This window comes from Alligator sinensis, unplaced genomic scaffold, assembly GCF_000455745.1.
Source record: "Alligator sinensis unplaced genomic scaffold, ASM45574v1 scaffold820_1, whole genome shotgun sequence".
Lineage (NCBI taxonomy): Eukaryota > Metazoa > Chordata > Crocodylia > Alligatoridae > Alligator > Alligator sinensis.
In genome coordinates this window covers 365782-385701 of record NW_005842428.1, presented here as the reverse complement: position 1 = coordinate 385701, position 19920 = coordinate 365782, and the positions used below count along the sequence as shown (strand labels likewise).

General features: G+C 44.5%; 1 protein-coding gene across 7 annotated transcripts in view; it reads left to right on the top strand.

Moving 5' to 3' along the window:
• Positions 1-3326: 3326 nt before the first annotated feature.
• RCBTB2 (RCC1 and BTB domain containing protein 2) overlaps positions 3327-19920 on the top strand; it is a 67890-nt gene continuing 51296 nt past the window's right edge. For 3 of the 7 annotated variants that reach the window (XR_003095624.1, XM_025211769.1, XM_006030178.3), the window contains exons 1-2: positions 3329-3657; positions 16054-16117. Coding sequence is in view for 4 of the 7 variants with exons in the window: in XM_025211769.1 (XP_025067554.1) it covers positions 16076-16117 (42 nt within the window). In the remaining 3 variants the exon portion in view is untranslated. Of the gene's footprint in view, positions 3658-16053; positions 16118-19920 lie in introns of all 7 variants that reach the window. The other 4 variants (XR_001358566.2, XR_003095623.1, XM_025211770.1 and 1 more) reach the window with 3 other exon arrangements.

Below are 19920 nucleotides of genomic sequence, written 5' to 3'. Positions count from 1 at the left end.
CATTGGCCCTTTTCCAGTCCTCCGGGACCTGGCCCGTGCGCCACAACTGCTCAAATATTACCACCAGTGGCTTCGCAATGACGTCAGCCAGTGCCTTCAGTACACTCGGATGGAGCTCATCCGGGCCTGCCGACTTAAAGACATCCAGTTCCTCCAAGTGACTCTGCACCATCTCAGGGTCTACGCATGGTAGTCTGGCGTCCTGCTGCTGCCTCTCTACAATCCCAGTGAGAGCCTTGTCCTGCCCCTCACTTAGGAACACTGAGGCAAAGAACTCGTTGAGGAGTTCAGCCTTGTCCCCCCTGTCCGTCACCAATTGCTTCTGCTCATTTAGTAGGGGTCCTATTCCACCCTGGGCCTTCCTTGGTAATAAGGGGGCAGGGCAACTGTCAAGGGTCAGGACTACCTAGGCAGCTCTCGACAGCTTACCCAAACACATTAAGCGGCCCTTCACCCAAAATAATTGCCCGCCTCTGTCTTATGAGGTCCCTTCATGAGCAGATCCAGTGAGGTACAGTTGTAGCTGACTCCTGCTTCACTCAAACTTTAAAACCAGCTGCCTGGGAGGGGCAGTAGCATTTCTATCCTGGCAATGCTGACAGAGTCAACTGACTTTGTTGCTCAGTATCATCTCCCTGATTTCTGCTACTTTCTCTCCACTCCACAGGTGTTAATGACCTTGCATTGTTTTTAATGGACTTGATGTTCCACTCTTGAAGTGATCCTTTCTTCTGACATTTTGCTGCCTGTTTGCCATTCCTGGCAATGTCTCTCATCTATTTCATGGTCCTGAAGACTGTTTTTAGCCCTAGCTGAAAACCTTAACTCGGGTAATATTAACTCAGTTGTAATGAAATGTAATGACAGTGAAGTACTGGAGGCACTATTGAGACATTCAAGAAGGCCATATTAAGTTTTGTGAATCTGAATAAGAGATGTAGATTTAACTATAATGACCACAAGCATAGGCAGCAGAACGGGGGCGGGCGGGGGGGAGAGAAGGGGCTAACTGAGCTCAGCCCCACAAACACAGACAGCAGGTAGGGCCCTAGGGCAGCCTGGCCACAGGCTGCTGCAGGAGCGCGGGAGAGGTGTGCACATATACACATACTCTGCGCGGTCAGGATCACAGCCAACTTAGCAGGCAGGTTAGTTTCTTTCTGTTTTTTTTACCTGGGCTTCGGGGGAAGGGGAAGGTGGGACAGAGCGAGATCCCCACAGTGCAGGAGGCAGTGGGGTAGGGGCAGGGGTGAACCATTTGCCCCGACACACTCCCTGCTGCACTGTGGGGATTGCTCCATGACCCAACTGGCAGGGGCCCCATTCACAGGGCCAGGCTGGGTCATGGGTGAATCGGAGCCCAGCAGCTTGTGCACTGCGGGGGGAGTCGGGGGAGGGAAGGCACGTTCCCCCTCTCCCTTGGCGTCCCCACACCACACCTCTGGACAAGCCGGTGGGTTCACAACCAGCCGGGGCCCCATTCATGGCAAATGGGGCACCATCTGGACCAGGTCATGGGGCAATCAGAGTCCAGCAACTCCTCCAGAGGCACGTCATGGCTCTGGAGAGCCAAGAGTGGGGACACATGGCCCCCTGATCTTTGCACGGGGCAAAGGCGGGCTGCAGTTGCAGGCTGGGTTCTGCCTTCTCCCTGCCTTGCTGCCACCTTTGAAAGCGGCATGGTGCCATGTGAGTCGTGCTGCTGGGCATGCAGGGCAGTGAGGCACATGGCACCACACTGCACCACTTTCAAAGGCAGCAGTGAGGCAGGGAGTAGGCAGAACCCAGCCTGCCCTTGCCCCGTGCAAAGATCAGGGGGCCACGTGCCCCGCACCCCACCGCTGGCTGCCCAGCACCTTGACTCTGAAGGAGTTGCCAGGCTGTGCCAAGCTCTTCCCAGGGACGATGTGGGGCAGGCATGGGGGTCCCGTGAGCTCCTTCCCCCCCAGCCCTGCAGTGCAGCTGGAGCTGGCCCCAGTGCAGGGAGGCAGCTGGGGCTGGTGTGGGGCTGGGGGGTGGCGAATTTGCGGGGCATGCCAGCACCGGGCAAGGACTCCGAGCATGGGGGAAGGGGCGGCTGCACGGGTGCAGCGGGCCCTGGCCCTGATCCTAGCTGTGCTCCTATCCCTGCCTGGTCCCAGCCCCACTCTCCCCCCATGGCCCTTTCCCCTCCCTCTGCCCCTTCCCCGGCAGACTTTTCTGTGGAGGGGGGGTGCACACATGCATGTGAGCACTCAGCCCCCTCCTCCCCCAACCCAAAAAATGTCTCCCTCCACCTATGGCTACAGGACTAATGACAGAATTGCTTTTATTTTGACTCTTTTTGCTTAGTTTGTTGTGTTTTTCTCAACTTAATACATAATCTAGCAAATTAATGAATATACCAATAATTATATTTGTTTTTGTTTGATCTTAAATTGAATAATATACAGGTTTCCCTCGGTTTATGCGGTACATGCGTTCCCGGAGAACGGAGCGTAAATCAAATTTGCATAAAACAAACCACTTTACAATGTAACAAACAGGGATAGATTCCCATGGTGGTGAGGGAGGAGAGAGTGAGTGAGGCTGGGACTAGGGAAGGGGGGGGGGGTGCTGCTCCCAGGGCTGCACAAGGCAGCAAAGCAGAGGGAACAGTGTGGCACTCAACCCAGCCCCAGCTGCAGTGGCCTTGGGAGCAGCCAGCACCAGCTGGCTGCAGCTGCTGGGCCGCACCTTGTTCCGCCTGTCCCCTCACCTCTGCTCCTGGGCTGCGCCTTGCCGTGGTGCAGGCAGCCGGTGTCAGCTGCTCCTAGGGCCACTCCAGCACAGGCTGGGGTGAGTATGGACAAGCTGAGCCCATGGTGACACAGGGTGTGGCACTCACCCCATTCCCTGCTGACAACAGACAACCTCCATGTACTAAGTTTGGGAGGGGGCGGGGGACGACAAAGAGCTACCTTAAATGCCTTGCAACTCCCCCCTGCCCCAAGAATTCACAGGGACTTTAAGGTGCCCCCACAGAAGGCTAGGCAGAGCCCCCAACTTCAGTAGGGATATAGGGGACCCCCCCGATTTCCCAACCCATAAAAACAAGAGGGTTGTCCACTATCCTATTTGGAATGCCACTGTTTTTTTCAATCCTGGGAATTACTTGGCCTATAAGCAACTGGCTTCCCCTCACTTTTCTTTCTAAGCATCCTATTCAGACTAAAAAAACCCATCAACATTAAGGTGCCTTGGACCATGTGGCCCTCTGGGTCTTAGTCACACCCTGCATTGGCGCCTGCGTCCTTCAGGAGGCAGGGGACGTGTGGGGAAGCAAGGTGGGGAATGGCGTGGGGGTAGCGCCCACACCTGAGGCAGCTTGGAGCTCAGCAGACTCAGACAGGCTTGGGTGTGGGGAGAGGTGACAGCGGGGAAAAGAGCGCGCCTGCTCAGCGCAGGGGGCGGGAAATCTGTCTCCAGGGCGAGCGCTGAGTCACTGCGATGCCCCCCGAACACCCCCGGGCTCCGAGACGCCTAGCAAAGGCAGGTGGCTTAAAGCCTGCGCCGCAGCTCGGGCGGGAGGTGGTGCCGTGGGAGGCGCTCATCCCCCGCCCCTCGCGGCTGAGGCGCCTGAGCGGAGCGGCATCTTCCCTTGTCTCATTGGAGGGAGGCGCCGCCGCCGTGGAGAAGGTAAGCCATGTCGGCCACAGGGTGTTGCTGGAGCTATCTGCTCCCTTCCCCAGACAGCGGGGAGAGAGCCGTGCGGGGATCCCACCGTCCCGTCCCCCCCGCCGCCTCAGGGCGGCAGTTAACGGCTGAGCGCTGCGTGGAGCGTTCGTGACAGGAACGTTGGCTCGGGCCGCGCGGCTGCGCCACGGCGGGGGGGGGTGCGGGGGCGGAGAAAGCAACGGCTGCAGCGCGCGCCCCAGCACGAGGAGCTGCTGCTGCCACCGCCGCCAGCCTGCCCTGCTGGGCCTCCTCTCTTTGTGCAGCCCCTGGGCCAGCCCTTCCTGCAGCTTCCTAGGGGAGTGCTCCCCACTGCTCCTCCCCTGACCAGACGGGCGGGCACCTCCCCCGTAAGCTGCTTTCCTCCCATCCCCCCCTCAGCCCTGAGCTAGAGCAGGTCTCTGTTACTGGGTCCTGGCTGTCTGTACACAAGGTTTTGTCATCCAAAAAAAAAAAAGCTTCCCTCATTGTCCTGCCAGCTCTTCCCAGGGTGTCTCTGTCACGGAAGCATCGGGCAGCACTGCCCCTTCTTGCACCTTGTGCCAGGCTTGTCTGTCACTGGAGGATGTCATGCCACCCCACCCATCGCAGCCTGATGTGAAGCCTTACTGTTGAGCAGAGTGGAGGCCCCCACTTCTATATCAGGGGTTTCTTTGGATGCCTACCCTGGGGTTACATTATTAAGAATAGTCTCAGCTTGATTTGAGTGCACAGGAAGAGGGAATGTGGTAAATGAGGACATGACAGTAGGTGAAGGAATACTAGGGGTTAGGAAGCAGCTAGATTGGTAGGGCCAGGGAGTACTGAGATGGATGAGAACAGCGGTCAGGCAATGCAGTTAGTTCAGGTCAGTGACAAAGAAATGAAATGTTTGGATGATCTTGCAAGAAGCCTAGACTGCCAAATGGAGGAACTTGAACTACTGGTTCAAGGTGTAAGGATCGATATAAGGACAACGTAGAACAGCAAGCAGGACTGGAAAGATACTGCTGATTATGCACTGTTCAAGAAAGAAATAGACAGGGGTGGTGACGTAGCATTGCATGACACTGATGTGATATGAGAGTAAAGAAATGAGAAGAATAAAAGGTGTATTCTTTTTTTCAAATCCATGATATCTGGTGGGGCCAAAATCACTATAGATATTGGAGGCAGGGTGGATGTGCACTTTGTAGATGAAATTTTACAGTGATATTGCTCAAAGTTGTCTCTAGACCCCTCGGGTTGAAACTCAGGAAATAGACCAGCGATTCTCAACCAGGCTCCTGTGGCACTCTGATGCCACAGGGTAAGATCATTTTCAGCTTGCCATGGGGTGCCATGCAATTAGCACTGTTTAGTGTGCAAGCACCTATGTGATTCAGAAAATAAATCCAGAGATTTCAAATAGAAATCCAGAGTGTTAAAAACATTATGACCTGTTGTAGTCTTTCTGATGTAACAGAAAACAAATGCTCTATTATTTTTCTGTAGTCAAGAGGAGTGCCTTGCATCTAATAAGAGGTATCTTGAGTTTAAAAAAGTTTTGAGAACCACAGGTATAGATAAAGGAACAAAGTTACATTGAGTTAAAGATGGGGAGAATTACAGTGTGTGAGCTGCTCCTTGACAGTTGTTTTATGTGTCTCTTTCTTCCTGAAGTCAGCAGAAGCTAAGACACAGAAACTTAACTGTTTCACAAAATAGAAAAACTGTAAAGTAACTGATGTGTGGCAAGATCCCCTTTCCCTTTATAACTTGGTATAATGTTTTATCTGCCTGTTGCCTAAAGCAGTGGTTCTCAGCAAGAGTGCCATAAACCCCCTCAGGGGTGCTACTGCTGCATACACAGCCAGGAAAAGAAGTGCCCCTTGTGCCTCATGCAGAGCCAGACCAGAAAGGACTGTGGAGCACGTATGGTCTCTTTAGGGTTCTCTGACAAGCCTAATGCGAATAGGAGAGCCAGTTTATGCTGCAGCCCTTCCCAGTCTGGTGCCCTCATGCCTCTGTGCCTCCCAGAAACAAAGGCACAGTGGGACAGTTGGGGAGAGGTGTCCTTATGCTAAAGAAGTTGAAAATCGCTTCCCTAAAGAACTAGATAGCTAAGTCAAATGGACTGAGATGCTCAGGGATGCTAAAGGTTTGGAAGTTCTTTAAATCAGAGTTGCTAAAGGGTGCAAACAGAAGTGACAATTTTCACTCAGTCTGGCCACAGAAAGCAGTTTATAGCTGTGACCAAACAAGTGCGAGGCTGCAAACAGCTTCAAAAGTGGCCGATTGGGTGAAAATGTGACCCCTCATTGCACAAGGTATCAGATTGTAGCATCTTTTGTAACTTGTGTCTGCTGAACTCCCAGCCTGTTGCTGTTTTCAGAATGGAAGGGAAAGGGAGCAGAGGAAGTTCAGTCTGTGGGGGTTTCACCCCCCCCCAAGTGTGGGGCAGATGTATTGGAGCACCCCCAAGGTGGAGGGGCTCCAATTCACCCACCCCACCCTTCAGCACCAGTTGAGGAGCCTCTAGAATGAGCTCCCTCCACTGCCTTTCCCCCCTCCTATTCTGAAAACAGCAAGCACTGGCAAAGAGCCTTGGCCATTGCTGTGGGAACCTGGCTGCATGCTCCCAGCCCACAGCTAGATTCCCCTCTCCCCTAGAACCACCAGTGAACTTCTTTTTGGTCTCAGGGAATAGTGCGACTCCAAACACTTTGCAAAAATTGTTCTGAGTTACAGCTCGGAGCAGCACTTCTGTCTACACCCAAAGTTGCTTATGAATGGGGAGGAAAAGGAGAAAACTTTCGTATTGAAGAACTCCAGAGTAACTGGATGAATGACCACCTTTTACAAGCATATTTGGCATAAACAAGGAGCAGAAAAGGCTGATCCACAAAGAATGCTATGTCGGTGGTGGGGGGCAGTGCCAACAGATGTTTGATTAGAATAATGATTGCATTTGAATGGTAAATTTGACCCATGTACAATATAAAATAGATTGTTCTGAAAATGCCTAAATGTAAGCTAATTCAGAAATATCCAAAGAGTCTTACAGAAGAAAATTTTTATATTAGATAAGTTTTCCTTGTTTATTCAACCTTAAATGGTCTTTGGATTGATCCTCAAGTGTATGGACTCATTTTGAAGTATGTTACACACTTTACATTGCTTGTAAAGCAGGGATTAGCAACATTTTTTAGGCAGTGCCAAAAACACCTGCAACCTCGACTTGTAAGATGTTGGCATGCCAGGGCGGATGGCAGAGAAGCCACCAGGGGCCCCTTTGTTGTGGCCATGCAACCCCAGCCCCTTCTCCCAGGTGTGAGTGCCAAGCAAAATGCCTTCGTGTGCCATGTTCTGGCATGCGTGCTGGGGGTTGCCCACCTCTGTTCTAAAGGTAAACATGTAGCAGCAGAGGATAGCAGTTCCCAAGTGGAATGTAACTAAAATGTGAAAGTTCTCAAAGCTTATGGTGAGGGGAATGATTGAAATATTTGTAAAGATTAAAAAGTATGTCATTCTTAATATTTGTGTTGTACAATAATTTTTCATTAAGAACAATAATTTTGAGGTTATAATTCAGTATTTGTAGTTTTCAAATGTGGCAATGCTGCTCAGAGGTCAAGAAATGCAGTAGCAAAACCAGAATTGCTAAAAATCGAGTTAGATTATGCAAAGGAGGGGTGTCAGACTCGCCTTGTGCCCTGGGTTGAATCTGGATTGTGGAGCAGGATCCAGCCATGGCATGAGGAAGGAGAGTTGGCAACATAGCTCAGGCTCTGAGCCAGAGCACGCAGCAGTGGTGGCAGTGTCAGCTCTGGCCCCAACCCAGGGCACATGGCGGTGACTCCCAACGCTCATTAAGGCTGGTATCATGATTTGAGAATAACAAATGCAGTATTTGCAGCACCATACCTAGACTCCTGGCGGCCCCGGGCAAACGTTTAATATTGGGCCACACTTCACCAGAGAGAATAATAATAATTTTAAAATTACCACTTTTGGGCTTCCTTTAGGCCCCCTTTTTCAGGCCCCAGGTGGCCGCCCGGTTCACCCATGCCTGTGTCTGGCCCTGAGTACTTGTGAAGGGAAAAAGTACTCTGGGCAACAAGAAATCCATTAGTCTAACCACTATAATATTCTAGGCTTTATAACAAATTTTGTAGGAAAGAATAAAGATACAGAAGTAAATGAGAATTACAGTATAAAATACAGTTTAAATATACCAAAAGTTTGATTGTGGCAAATTAATTTGATTTTCTGAACAAAGAAAACATACTAGATGTCATCTACCTAAACATATTAGATGTTCATCTATAAAATCCAAAAGTTCAGTAGCCTCTGAAGAAATTAGAATCCCTGAAAACATTTGATAAACATGGATAATTATCAGTTAAATTAGAGAAGATGAAGATTAGTTCAGGGAATCAGGTGGATAAGGACCTGGCTAGGGAAGATGATGACAGGTAGTTTGAAAAAGAAGGAATCAGGCTCTAAACTTGGTTCACTGCGGGATGGAGACCAAAGGGCTGAGGTAAGTGGGGAAGTGGTGGACCTGGAGGAGGAGCAAGCAGAAGGGGGCAACAGGGGAGGTGTTCTCATTCTTCTTGAGAAATCGGGGCAATCCACTAGTTACCTCAGGTACCTGTACATGAATGCATGGAGCCTGAGAAACAAGCAGAAAGAAATGGAAGTCCTTGCAGAGTCATGGCACTATGACATGATTGGAATAACAGAGACTTGGTGGGATAGCTTGCATGATCATGGATGGATATAAACAGGCAAGGGAGAAAAGGAAAAAGAGTTGCACTTTATGTAAAAAAAAAAGCCATATCATTGCTCAGAGCTCCCGTATGAAGCTGGAGATAGGCTTGTCAAAAGTCTTTTGAGTCCGAAGAGAGAACAGCAAGGGTGTTGCCATGGTGGGGATTGGTCTGCTATAGACCACCAGACCAGGAGAAAGTGGTGGATGAGGCTTTCTTCAAACAGCTAGTGGAAGTTTCCCTGTCACAGGCCCTGGTTCTCATGGGAGACTTCAATCACCCTGACATCTTCTGGGAGGGCAATACAGCAGTGCAGAGGCAGGCAATACAGCAAATTTATGGAGAGTGTTGGAAACAACTTCCTGGTGCAAGTGCTGCAGCAGCCAACTAGGAGCCATGCTCTTCTTGACCTGCTGCTCACAAACAGGGAAGAATTGGTAGGGAGTGTAGTGTAGTGGATGGCAACTTGGACGGCAGTGATGATGAGATGACTGACTTCAGGATCCTGAGGAAAGGAAGGATGGAGAGCAGCAGAGTAAGGACCCTTCAAAAAAGCAGACTTCAACTCGCTTAAGGAACTCATGGGCAGGATCCCCTGGGCAGCCAGACCGAGGGGAGAGGAGTCCAGGAGAGCTGGCTGTACTTTAAGAAACCTTACTGAGAATGCAGGAACAAACCATCATGATGTGCAGGAAGACTAGCAAGTATGTCAGAAGACCAGCTTGGCTTAGCAGGGAAGTCTTCACTAAACTAAATCACAAAAAGGAAGCTTATAAGATAAGAAGTAGAAACTTAGACAAACAACTAGGGAAGAATATAAGAATATTGCTTGCGCATGCAGGGATGAAGTCAGGAAGGCCAAAGCGCAGTTGAGGTTACAGCTAGTAAGGGATGTGAAGGGTAACAAGAAGGGTTTCTACAAATATGTCGGTAACAAGAGGAGGATCAGGAAAAGTGTGGGTCCCTTGCTGAACGGGAGAGGCAACCCTGTGATGGAGGATGCAGAAAAGGCTGAAGTACTCAATGCCCTTTTCACCTCAGTCTTCACAGGCAAGGTCAGCTCCCAGACTTCTGCACCTGGCAGCACAGTTTGGGGAGGAGGTGAGCAGCCAACAGTGGTGAAAGAACAGGTTTGGGACTGTTTAGAAAAGATGAACGTGTACAAGTCCATAGGGCCAGATGGAATGCACCCGAGGGTGCTGAGGGAGTTGGCCGAAATGATTGCAGAGCTTCTGGACGTCATCTTTGAAAACTCTTGGCTGTCAGGAGAGGTCCCAAATGATTGGAAAAAGGCAAATATATTGCCCATCTTTAAGGGAAGAAGGAGGATCCAGGGATCTACAGACCAGTCAGCCTCACCTCAGTCCCCAGAAAAATTATGGAGCTGGTTTTCAAGGAATCCATTTCTAAGCACTTGAAGAAGAAGGTGATTAGCAGGGATCCTGATTTTCTCTGATTAAAAAAAAAAATCCTCAATTTTCAGATTAAAAAAGTAACACACAATCCCTATTTTTCTGTGATTAAATTGAAACATCATGGGAAAATGTGGATTTTGGGGTGTTTTTTATATCTGAAAATTGGAGATTTTTTAAAATCAGAGAAAACCAGGATATGATTAGGAACAGTCAGCATGGATTCACCAAGGGCAAGTCATGCCTCATAGGTTTATCATGAGGACTGATTCTGTGGATGCAGGGAGACCAGTGGATGTGATATACCTTGACTTCAGCTAGGCTTTTGATACTGTCTCCCACAACAGTCTCACAAGCAAACTAAGGAAGTCCAGGTTGGATGAATAGACTGTAAGGTAGATACAAACCTCCCTGGAGCATAGGGCTCAGAGGGTAGTAGTCAATGGCTTGATGTCTAGTTGGCAGCCAGGATCAAGTCAAATGTCCCAGGGGTCGGTTCTGGGACTGGTTTTGTTTAATATTTTCATCAATGACATTGAAGATGTGATGAAGTGCACCCTCAGCAAGTTTACAGATGACACCAAGCTGGAGGGAGTAGTAGATACTGGAGGGTAAGGCTAGGATTCAGAGTGGCCTAGACAAATTGAAGTATTAGACAAAAAGAAATCTCTTGAGGTTCAATAAGGACAAGTGCAAAGTCCTGCATTTAGGACGGAACAATCCCATGCACCGCTACAGACTGAGGACTGACTGCACAGAAGGACCTGGGGGTTACAGTGGACAGTAAACAGAATATGAGCCAACAGTGTGTGCCCTTTCTTGCCAAGAAGGCTGATGGCATACTAGGCTGCATTGGTAGGAGCACAGTGGAGAGAGTTCACTGGAGGGCAACAAAAATGGTGAAGGGCGGGGGCATATGACTTATAAGGAGAGGCTGAGAGAACTGAGCTTATTGGCATTTTTACATGGCACTGGAATTTTTAATAAGTGAGCTGCATTAAAAGCTGCCATGCATGATGTATATCAACAGCACAGTGCACCTCTGTGCTGAGAAAATGGCAACAGTGCGCTTTGAACTAAAGCACATTAAACGTGCACCACCACCGTTTTCTCAGCACGGAGGCATTCTGTACCACTGTACACGTGTGGCTGCCAGAGCACGTCAGTTTATGTGCTCCAGCAGACTCAATTAATCAGTTCTCAATTAGTTCTCAATTAATTGAGTCTGCTCTGACGTGCTGGAAATGCAGCACGTTGGAGCAGGTGCCCCAGGTGTATAAGTGCTCATTTAGTCTAGAGAAGAGAAGACTGAGAGGGGATTTAATAACAGCCTTCAACTACTGAAGAGGATAGAGCTCAACTGTTCTCAGTGGTGGCAGATGACAGAATAAGAAGCAATGGTCTCAAATTGCAGCAAGGGAAGTTTAGGCTGGATATTGAGTATAACATTTTTCCCTGGGAGGGTAGTAAAAGCACTAGAATGGGCTATCCAGAAAGGTGGTGGAATCTCCATCCTTGGAGGTTTTTAAGACCCGGGCAGACAAAGCCTTGGCTGAGATGCTCTAGTTGGTGGTCCTGCTTTGAGCAGGGGTTGGACTGGATGACTTCCTGAGGTACCTTCCAACCCTAATTTTTTAGGATTCTATTAATTTAATTTGTTAGATTTTGAATTGTGCTGCAACCCAGTGCTTACCAACAGTCACTAAACAAAATCGGACTGCCCCAATAATAATATTATAGTTCTATTTATTTGGAAGGTTGGTTATAGGATAATGAGGAAGTTTATATTTTGAATTTCACTAGCAACAATTCAAGCAAAACCTTAGTTCTCAAATTGGGCTTTTGAAAATTTCCTGGGATCAGCCACATAAAAATAAACAAGGACTTTCTTTCAATGGCACATTTACTAGTACTGGGTAAGAGAAACAATATTATTACAGTATTTTCTAAAAAGACAATCTTACATTTGTAAAATATTAATGTTTAATTTGTGACATTTAAGATAGAACGAAATTAGATTACTGGATTTACTATAATCTTGTTTCTTACTGATAAAATAAACTGCTGATTACATGAAAATCACTGAATCATTGTCCCCCAAAATCCTTTCCTATCTATGAAAAATATTCTTGCATCAATTATCACTGTCTGAACTACTTGACTGTCTTGAATGTCTTCAAACACTCAGACAGAAGTTACGATAATATTCTAATTGAAATTTTCTAAGTTTTATTTACACAAGCAAAAAGGTATAAGCATAGGATATTGACCCAGAAATTTCACTAATCTGCTTGCTCAAACAGACCTCTAGTTTAGTACAAACTGTATTACTGTTTTCTACAGTCTCTGTATTTATAAATCCAGTATTAATTATGTTGCTTCACACTTCTTGGATCTCAAATGTGTCTTACTTTTTAATCCCCCAAAGTCGGGTAGATGGAAATCTATATATAGTTCCTTAGTGATTTGATATCTACTAAAGGTATTGAAGGATGGAAAAAAATCTACAAAAACTTTTTTCCAATTTTATATTTACATTTTGAAAGTCCTTAATTTTTCCAACTTGGTATTCATTGGTAAATAATATCAAGTCCAGCAGAGAGAGTCCAGCAGATGTGAGGAAAAATACAAGTTATTAGGATGGGGCTAGGAGAAACAATGAGGCATTGGCTGCATCTATACAAGATGCTGACTGTACAGTCATTACTGCACCATCATTTAGTACTTGCATACTCAAACACTAAGTGACTGCCCAGTAACCGGTGTTACTGAGCTGTCGTGTCCCGAAATGACTTTTTGGTGACACTGGCTGCACAGTAGCGCGTTCCTACTGCGCAGTAGCATCACATCATGCTTCGTGCCACATAACGTGATTGCACAGTAGGAATGAGCTACTGCACAGTCAGTGTCTCCTATAAGACACAGCCATTGAGTATGAACAACCTACCTCACCATTTCAGTTTCTTGTGCCCACACATACTGTTCACTTTATGAAACCCTTATGCTTTTATTCAATACCTTTCTCAATTTTTAGCCATTTTATCCTTTCTGTTCCTAACTTTTGTACCACAGCAGTGATGTTTCTCTGCAGCCTGCAGAATTGAAGGGACAAAAAAAGTGTTCCCAACACTGAGAAATTTTAAATTCTTGTTCTTAGTTTTTCCCCAGCCACTCTAGCTCCACAGCACGGACAGAGGAACTTTGAATGGGGTGTGCCAGTGCTCCTGCTGGGATCAAAGCCAGAGAGGTTCCTGGCTAGAGCATCTTGCCCCTCCACTCTGGGTCAGACCAATCACCATTTTTGGGGTCAGGAAGGAATTTTACCCTATGATCAGATTGGTACCGTCTGTGGGGATTTTTGCCTTCCTCTGTAGCAGAAGCCTTGAGCATACATTGGTAACAATTCATAGAAGTGGGACATTGGTTGCCATGGTTCTCCTGGTTCTCCTGCTTTGCCTGTGGCAGGTTGGGGTGTTAGGTCTGTGTTGTGTCAGATTTGAGAGTAGTCTTATGGAGTATTTAGACTATGGGTTATATAGGGTGGTTTGGATAGGGATGATCCTGCCTCAGGCAGGGGGTTGGACTAGATGACCTCTGGAGGTCCCTTCCAGCCATTCTTTTCTATGATTTATGACAGTGTGGCTGCCAGGAGGCAGCCTTCACACTGAATCACCCTTGTGCCCAGCTAATGCCATCAGCAGTGGCAGATTAAGATTTATTGGGGCCCTGGTCTCCAGTGCGGGGAGGGGCCCCTTCCCCTCCTGGTGCTGCCGTTCCCAAGGGTGGGGCAGGCCTCCATGCTCTGTGAGGGAGGTTGGGTGGACCTGGCTGGGCTGGGGCCCCTGGGCCTGGGCCCTGCCGACCCGTGCATTAATCTGCCTACGCCTGTCAGCATCTTCATCTGCACTGCTGCACACTAAATAACTCTGCCGTAGGATAGTACTTTTATAACCTACAGTGGAGTTAGTTTCCTGCAGCCTAATAATGCTGCACTTGCAGATGCTGAGGATTTACTGCGGAGCTAATAAGGCAGCTCTGCAGTAAACTTCTCATGTAGAGGCACCCAGTATATACTTTTTCCTGGTTATGTGGAGGAAGTGTGGTCTATTTGTTTCTGCCTGAATGAGGTAAAAGGTTTTGTTCCTCGCTGAGCCTCCATGAAAGGTAGGGAAGGGAGCATGGAACATCTCTTTCCACTGTTGTGTTAGAGTAATATAATTGTAGTGGACTGTCTTAACGGACCTTTATTAATTAAGAGAAATAGATATGAAGACAAAACCTTTGTGTTTTGTTCTAAACATGAACAAGTTATAATATTTCAGTCCAGTTGATGAATAGCTGATTTGCATTGATTATGTGTGTTGGATCATAGACAGGATGTTCTTGCTTAAATTGGAAAATATAACAAATTTAGTACTGAATTTCTGTGAAACCTGACAGCAGTATAGATTTATGGTAGCCTAAGAGTGGGCAAAAGATGGTCTGTGGGACTCGAATTGCTATGGAGTATTGAAGACTGCAGCAGTAAAAGCTTCAGTATAAGGGCTCTGATATAACAACTTATTTTAAACATGAAAGTAGTCCCAGTTGTGTAGTAGAATTACTAACTTGGTCTTGGCAGCCATGTGCTTAAGTTTAATGTTTTATATAAGTTAAATATTTAGCTTTTGGCACGGTAACATATTATTTGTTTAAGCTGTGTGGTGGCCAAAAGCCCTAAAGAGAGATTATGCCCCATTACATTAGGTGACATTTATAGCCACAGTGAGACATCAGATGTATGAAAGCAACTGCTTTTATTTATCTTCATTGTTTTGAGTGAATAAGAATAGGCTGGAAGATGACACAACAACAAAGTAGAAACAATAGAGTATTCTATGGGAAAATGAAAAAGGATAAAAATCACAATAGACATTAACACTTGACACACAAGTTTACTATGTTTGAAATGTTAAATGCAAAAAATTAAGGAATTCAAAGCTATAATTTCCAACGCAATCATAATTAATTCATTTTTCAAATGTACAATTTTGTCCTGTTGTTAAATTTATGCTTGAATATAGGCATAAATGATACTGTTGAACTATAGTAATTGTGTAATTTTAATTTTGTTTTGGGAAAAAGAATAGAAGGTATAATTTCTTTGCTTTGGTTTAATTATTAGATTCTATACATACTTCATTTTGTGTCATCACCTGTGGAATAGACATTGTATAAATTTTGAATAGAGATATTATGTTAACAGAAAGTTACCTAAATGCTCTCTTTGCAATGCAGTATTTTCCTGAAAAATAGCTGTGTAAAAATGGTATCTTAGGGTGAGTCTGTGTGCCTCTGCTAGTTGTCCCTGGGCATGGCCTGGTACGTGTGCCCTGGTGCATGGCAAATTGCCCCTGGGTAGAATAAGGGAGGCTAGGAACAGCACCTGGGCTGGCCCCAGCAGCCTTACCTGGGGCCCTGGAGGGCTCCCAGGGCTGCAGATCCAGGTGCAAGGAACCCTAACCAGTAGCCAGAGCATGGCTCTAGGCAGCCAGGCTCTGGTTTCAGGTGGCACATGCTGTAGCCACGTGCACCACCCTCCTTTTTTGGTGTGAGTTTTTTGGATACTGGGATTTCACAGTATCTAATTTTGCTGTTGTGCTGTAAACGTGTAGTATAACAAACAGCGGCAAAGAGAATCACAACTGCATGTCCTGCTTGTGGGACCTTAGAGTCAATTAACTTTTGAGAATGGAGCTGAGGTGAGAGTATTTGAAGGCATTAGATTGGAAAGAGGATATTCTGTATATACTGCCCTTTGGGTCAACTTTGTTCAGGTTTAGAAAAATTATCGTATTCAGCATCTGTATCAGCCAAGTTTTAAATTAATTATTTTAGAAAGCAAAAAGGACCTAAACATTTAAGTGTTAAGCGATTTTTCCTTTCCCATTTCAGTCACCCCTGTAATTAAAATTTTACTACACAATCAAAAAATCAAGTTTGGGCTAAGAATTAGCTTTATCAGTGGGAGAACAGCAGTCCAAAGACTCTCATTGTGCTGCCCAGATGTCAAGTAGTTTGTCCTCTCCTTTGATCGTTTTCATTTTCAAATGACAGCATGTAGTTTGTCATCATGTTTTGGTTCAGTGTAAAAAAAAAAAAAAAAAGGTAAATTCTAGAAACTTTATTGCAGTGAACATGGTATCTTGATTTTAACCAAAATTGTCTTTCTGCAGGGCAGAACTGGAGTGGGTCCATATGGAGGATGAATCTTCTCTTTCCCATGGAATTAGTGCCAAGGTCAGAGTTGAGCATCAGACCAAATATATGCTTGTACTGTATATTTCATGGTGTATTACTTAGGGAGCTTACCTAATTCTACTTTAGTTGTGGTCTAGGTTACAGGGTAACACAAGATCAAATTCTTAAATTAGAAAATAAGCAGCTGTGAGAGAAATGTTGTTTGTCTAATTTAGGAGAAAAGCAGATGTGAATACTGTATTTTTGCTGTAAGCAGTTTGATCTGTGTCTTTTTTAAGGTTACTCATTCCAGGCTAGTGTTTTGACAACATACACATGTAAGAATTGGCCTTCTGCAGTATTATAATTTACCCCTGACATTTTTATTTTTTTGGAGCTTTTTTTTTTTTTGGTTTTGGGGTGTGTTTTCATTCTATGAGTGTTAGGCTGAATGAATGTTTGTTTCAAGTTTTGGAGGATAGTCATGCATTTTTTTTAAAAATTAATTGTACCAGGAAGAAAATTGAGAAAGCCGGTACTTATATGAGTTGTAAGATCAAATGGAGTGAAGAAATACTGGGTCAGTTGTGAAGCAGTTAATATGAAAACTGTATTCACAAAGGTAAAATCTTTGATGTTTGGACTTGCTCACAATTTTGATTTTGAAACTCCTTGACAATGTGGTTGTTGGGGAGAGGTACAGATTTCCTGAAAGTCCAATGCACACTATCAGAAAAGCAAGTATATACAAAAAGGGTGGGTTATCTTAAAAGTAACTGTAGCTTGACACACAGGATTTCAATACTAACTTTCAGATTTTAGAGAAAATAGTATGGAAGGTAAAGAGAAAGAAAATTAAAGAATAATGGAGCCACAAATAATATTCTCATACACTTTTACTGTGTCAAACATGTCTATGGATTCCTGAGGCAGATTGCTGAATTTAGGTGTTTGTAAGTTTTATTAAGATCACCTTTGTTTTTCTCCATTTAATATTTGTTAATATCATAACTTTGATTAGGCAGTTTTGGTTGCCTATTTTTGTTTTTCTTTATTTTCTATTGTGTATGACTTTAATGTTAAGAAATGCTATACTTCTCAGTATATCTTATTTAACAATATATTTATTGAGAGCCTCTTAGATAAATACTACTGAAGAGAAAACTGTTTCATTCTGGATGGATGTACGCTGACTCATCTGCTGAGCAGAGAGGAGGGCACTTGAAATACACTTCCTAAATCTTAAAGAAACCAGAATCTTAATACAAGAAAGTCAAAGAGTGTTTACAACTGGAATACAACCTTGACTGTCCTTTAAAACTTCAGGGTTCATCACATTAGCAATACTGAATGCCTTTGTTATACAGCTGGAAGAATAAGTGTGAGACATTGAAAAACTGGCACTTCAGTAGTCCTCGGTGATATCAGAAAAAAACAGTCAAGGGCTTAAAACCCCCCATTGCAGTAACATTAATGTTCTGACTAATTAACACCCCCCCCCCGAGAATTGTGGAATTAAGTGTAAAGTAAAATGAAGCTAAAGAAATAATTTAGTATACAGCCATCTTTTCTGTGTCTATGTACATGCTTTAAATAGCTTATGAAATATATCAAATGGGAAAGGCAGTGTACTGAAAAGCATATAGCTAACCTAAAATATTTTTTCCAACTATTTAAGTTGGTTTAATAAAAGATTTCAAATTCCCCAAAGTACCTTGTTTGCCTATAGCTAACCTAGGCAGACAAGGTTCTTTGAGTAAATCTGATATATTTTATTAGACCAACTCAGATAGTTGGAAAAATTCTTCTTGGCAAGCTTTCGGGTATAGATACCCTTTGTCAGGCTGAGGAATCATCTGCAGTTGGTGTGTGTTCCTCCTGGATACAAAAAATCATGGACTAAATATAAACATTGGATTTATGACATGTTATAACTTGCCTAACGTCTGACTCCCCAGGTAGCTCTCCAGTGTTTACCAGCTACGTTCATTTGCTTTCCCCACCACGCCCCCACAGCCTATCTCTCACCCACTGACTCCTCAGTTTACATCTTCACTGACTGGCTTTCTTGCATGCATACCAGCCTCTGGCTTTACTGTTTATTCTGTCCAGGAAGAGCACACGCCAACTGCAAATGCTTCCTCAGCCTGACAAAGGGTATTTATATCTGAAAGCTTGCTAAGAAGAATTTTTCCAACGTTTTGAATTGGTCTAATCAAAGATATCAGATTTACCCAAAGAACCTTGTCTGCCTATGTCCTTAGACCAACAGAGCTACAGCCTACACCCCTGTAACATGGAATATAGCCAGCCTATTTGTTTATAGAATAATTGAGTGGGGGTGGGGTGGAATTGAGGTATTGTTTACTTAATGTTTATAGTTATGGTGCATGGAAAAATAAATAAGATTTTTCTTTGCCCTTAGTTCTTACCATTTTTCTATAACATACCGTATATTGCGTAATGTTCTACCTTGGAAAAATTTCGCTACTAAAGGACAAAATGGAATAGCTCTGGACATCCTTCCTTTTCTTCATTGTCAACTTGGTGGGAATTTCAGGAAACAAAATGTATAGTCTGCATAAGTGCAGCCTTTAAAATCATGTCTTAGTATTAAATTACACTAAGTTGGCAGTAAGTGGTCAAAAACCAACATCCTGCTGATCCAGAAAATAATTTATTTCCAAGCCCTAGAAAATGGAATTTTCTTCACATGATTTATGTTAATCAGAGGTATAAAAAATTGCACTTTGTAACTGCACAGTTTGGTAATCTATTGCCTGGTTGGAATGAGGTAGTAATGCTTTAATGACTGTTATTCAGAAAAGCTACATACGTTTGTCCTGTGTAAAATTTTATTTACCTGTTACTTGATTTTAAACATGGGCCTGAGCCTTCATTTATTTCATACAGACAGCTTCTTTTGAGTTTGGTGAAAAGATGTAATGGATACACATTAGGCTCTTTTATATAGGTAGTTACCTTCACTGTAGATTTGAGTTAAATTTGAAGAGCAAGATGTCTTGTTGTGAAACATTGGATTGTAAATTTGGATTTGATAATTTTTTTTGTTTTATCACTGATGATAGGCAAAGCAGCAAGAAGTTTGCTTGAGATTCAGATGCTATCTTGATTAGTTTTTTTCAGAAGAGTAAGGGGAAGGGGGGTTTAATTTTTTTATTTCTGTGTGGGTTTATGATTTAATGTAAGAAAGGAGGAAGAGAATAAAGCCTTTGTTATTTCAGATGTGGAAAAAAAGATGTGGATATTTTTCAAGTGCAACAGTGTTCTAGGTTAGACTTGTGAAGGCTTTCTAGTTTTTATTTACAATGAGATGCTATTTATATATAGTGTGAGAGTTACATGATAAGTAGACTTGGAAAAATTGTGGTCATATGATAAATGGATTTGATAAAAATATTTAGTAATATTTGTGTCTTATTAAAATAAGTTTTAATCCCTTTTTAATTCTATGTTCCCAAAAGAGAGGGCTGACTGCTCTTTGGATTGATCATTTTGAAGTATTTGTGCTGCTTAAACATTTTTGTTTGATTTTTCTCAGCAGTTTATTGCAAGCATATGGTTATTATAGTATCGCAGTGATGCCTTTGCTAATGATTTGAAATAAAGGAACTGCTTGTTTCCATTTGTAGGCAATACTTGGAAACCAGGCTCTCCCCATCACAGCAGAGCACAACCTTGATGATTGTTCTAACTTTGCCCTCTGTTACAGTGATTTCTATAGGTCATGGGTGACTGGTACCTCCTGAGTCTAGGGGGCACCAGTGGCTGATGGGGCAGGTCCCCCAGCAGCCGATCGCCAACCGGGGGGGGGGGGCCCCGCGGGCAAATGGTTGCCCCGC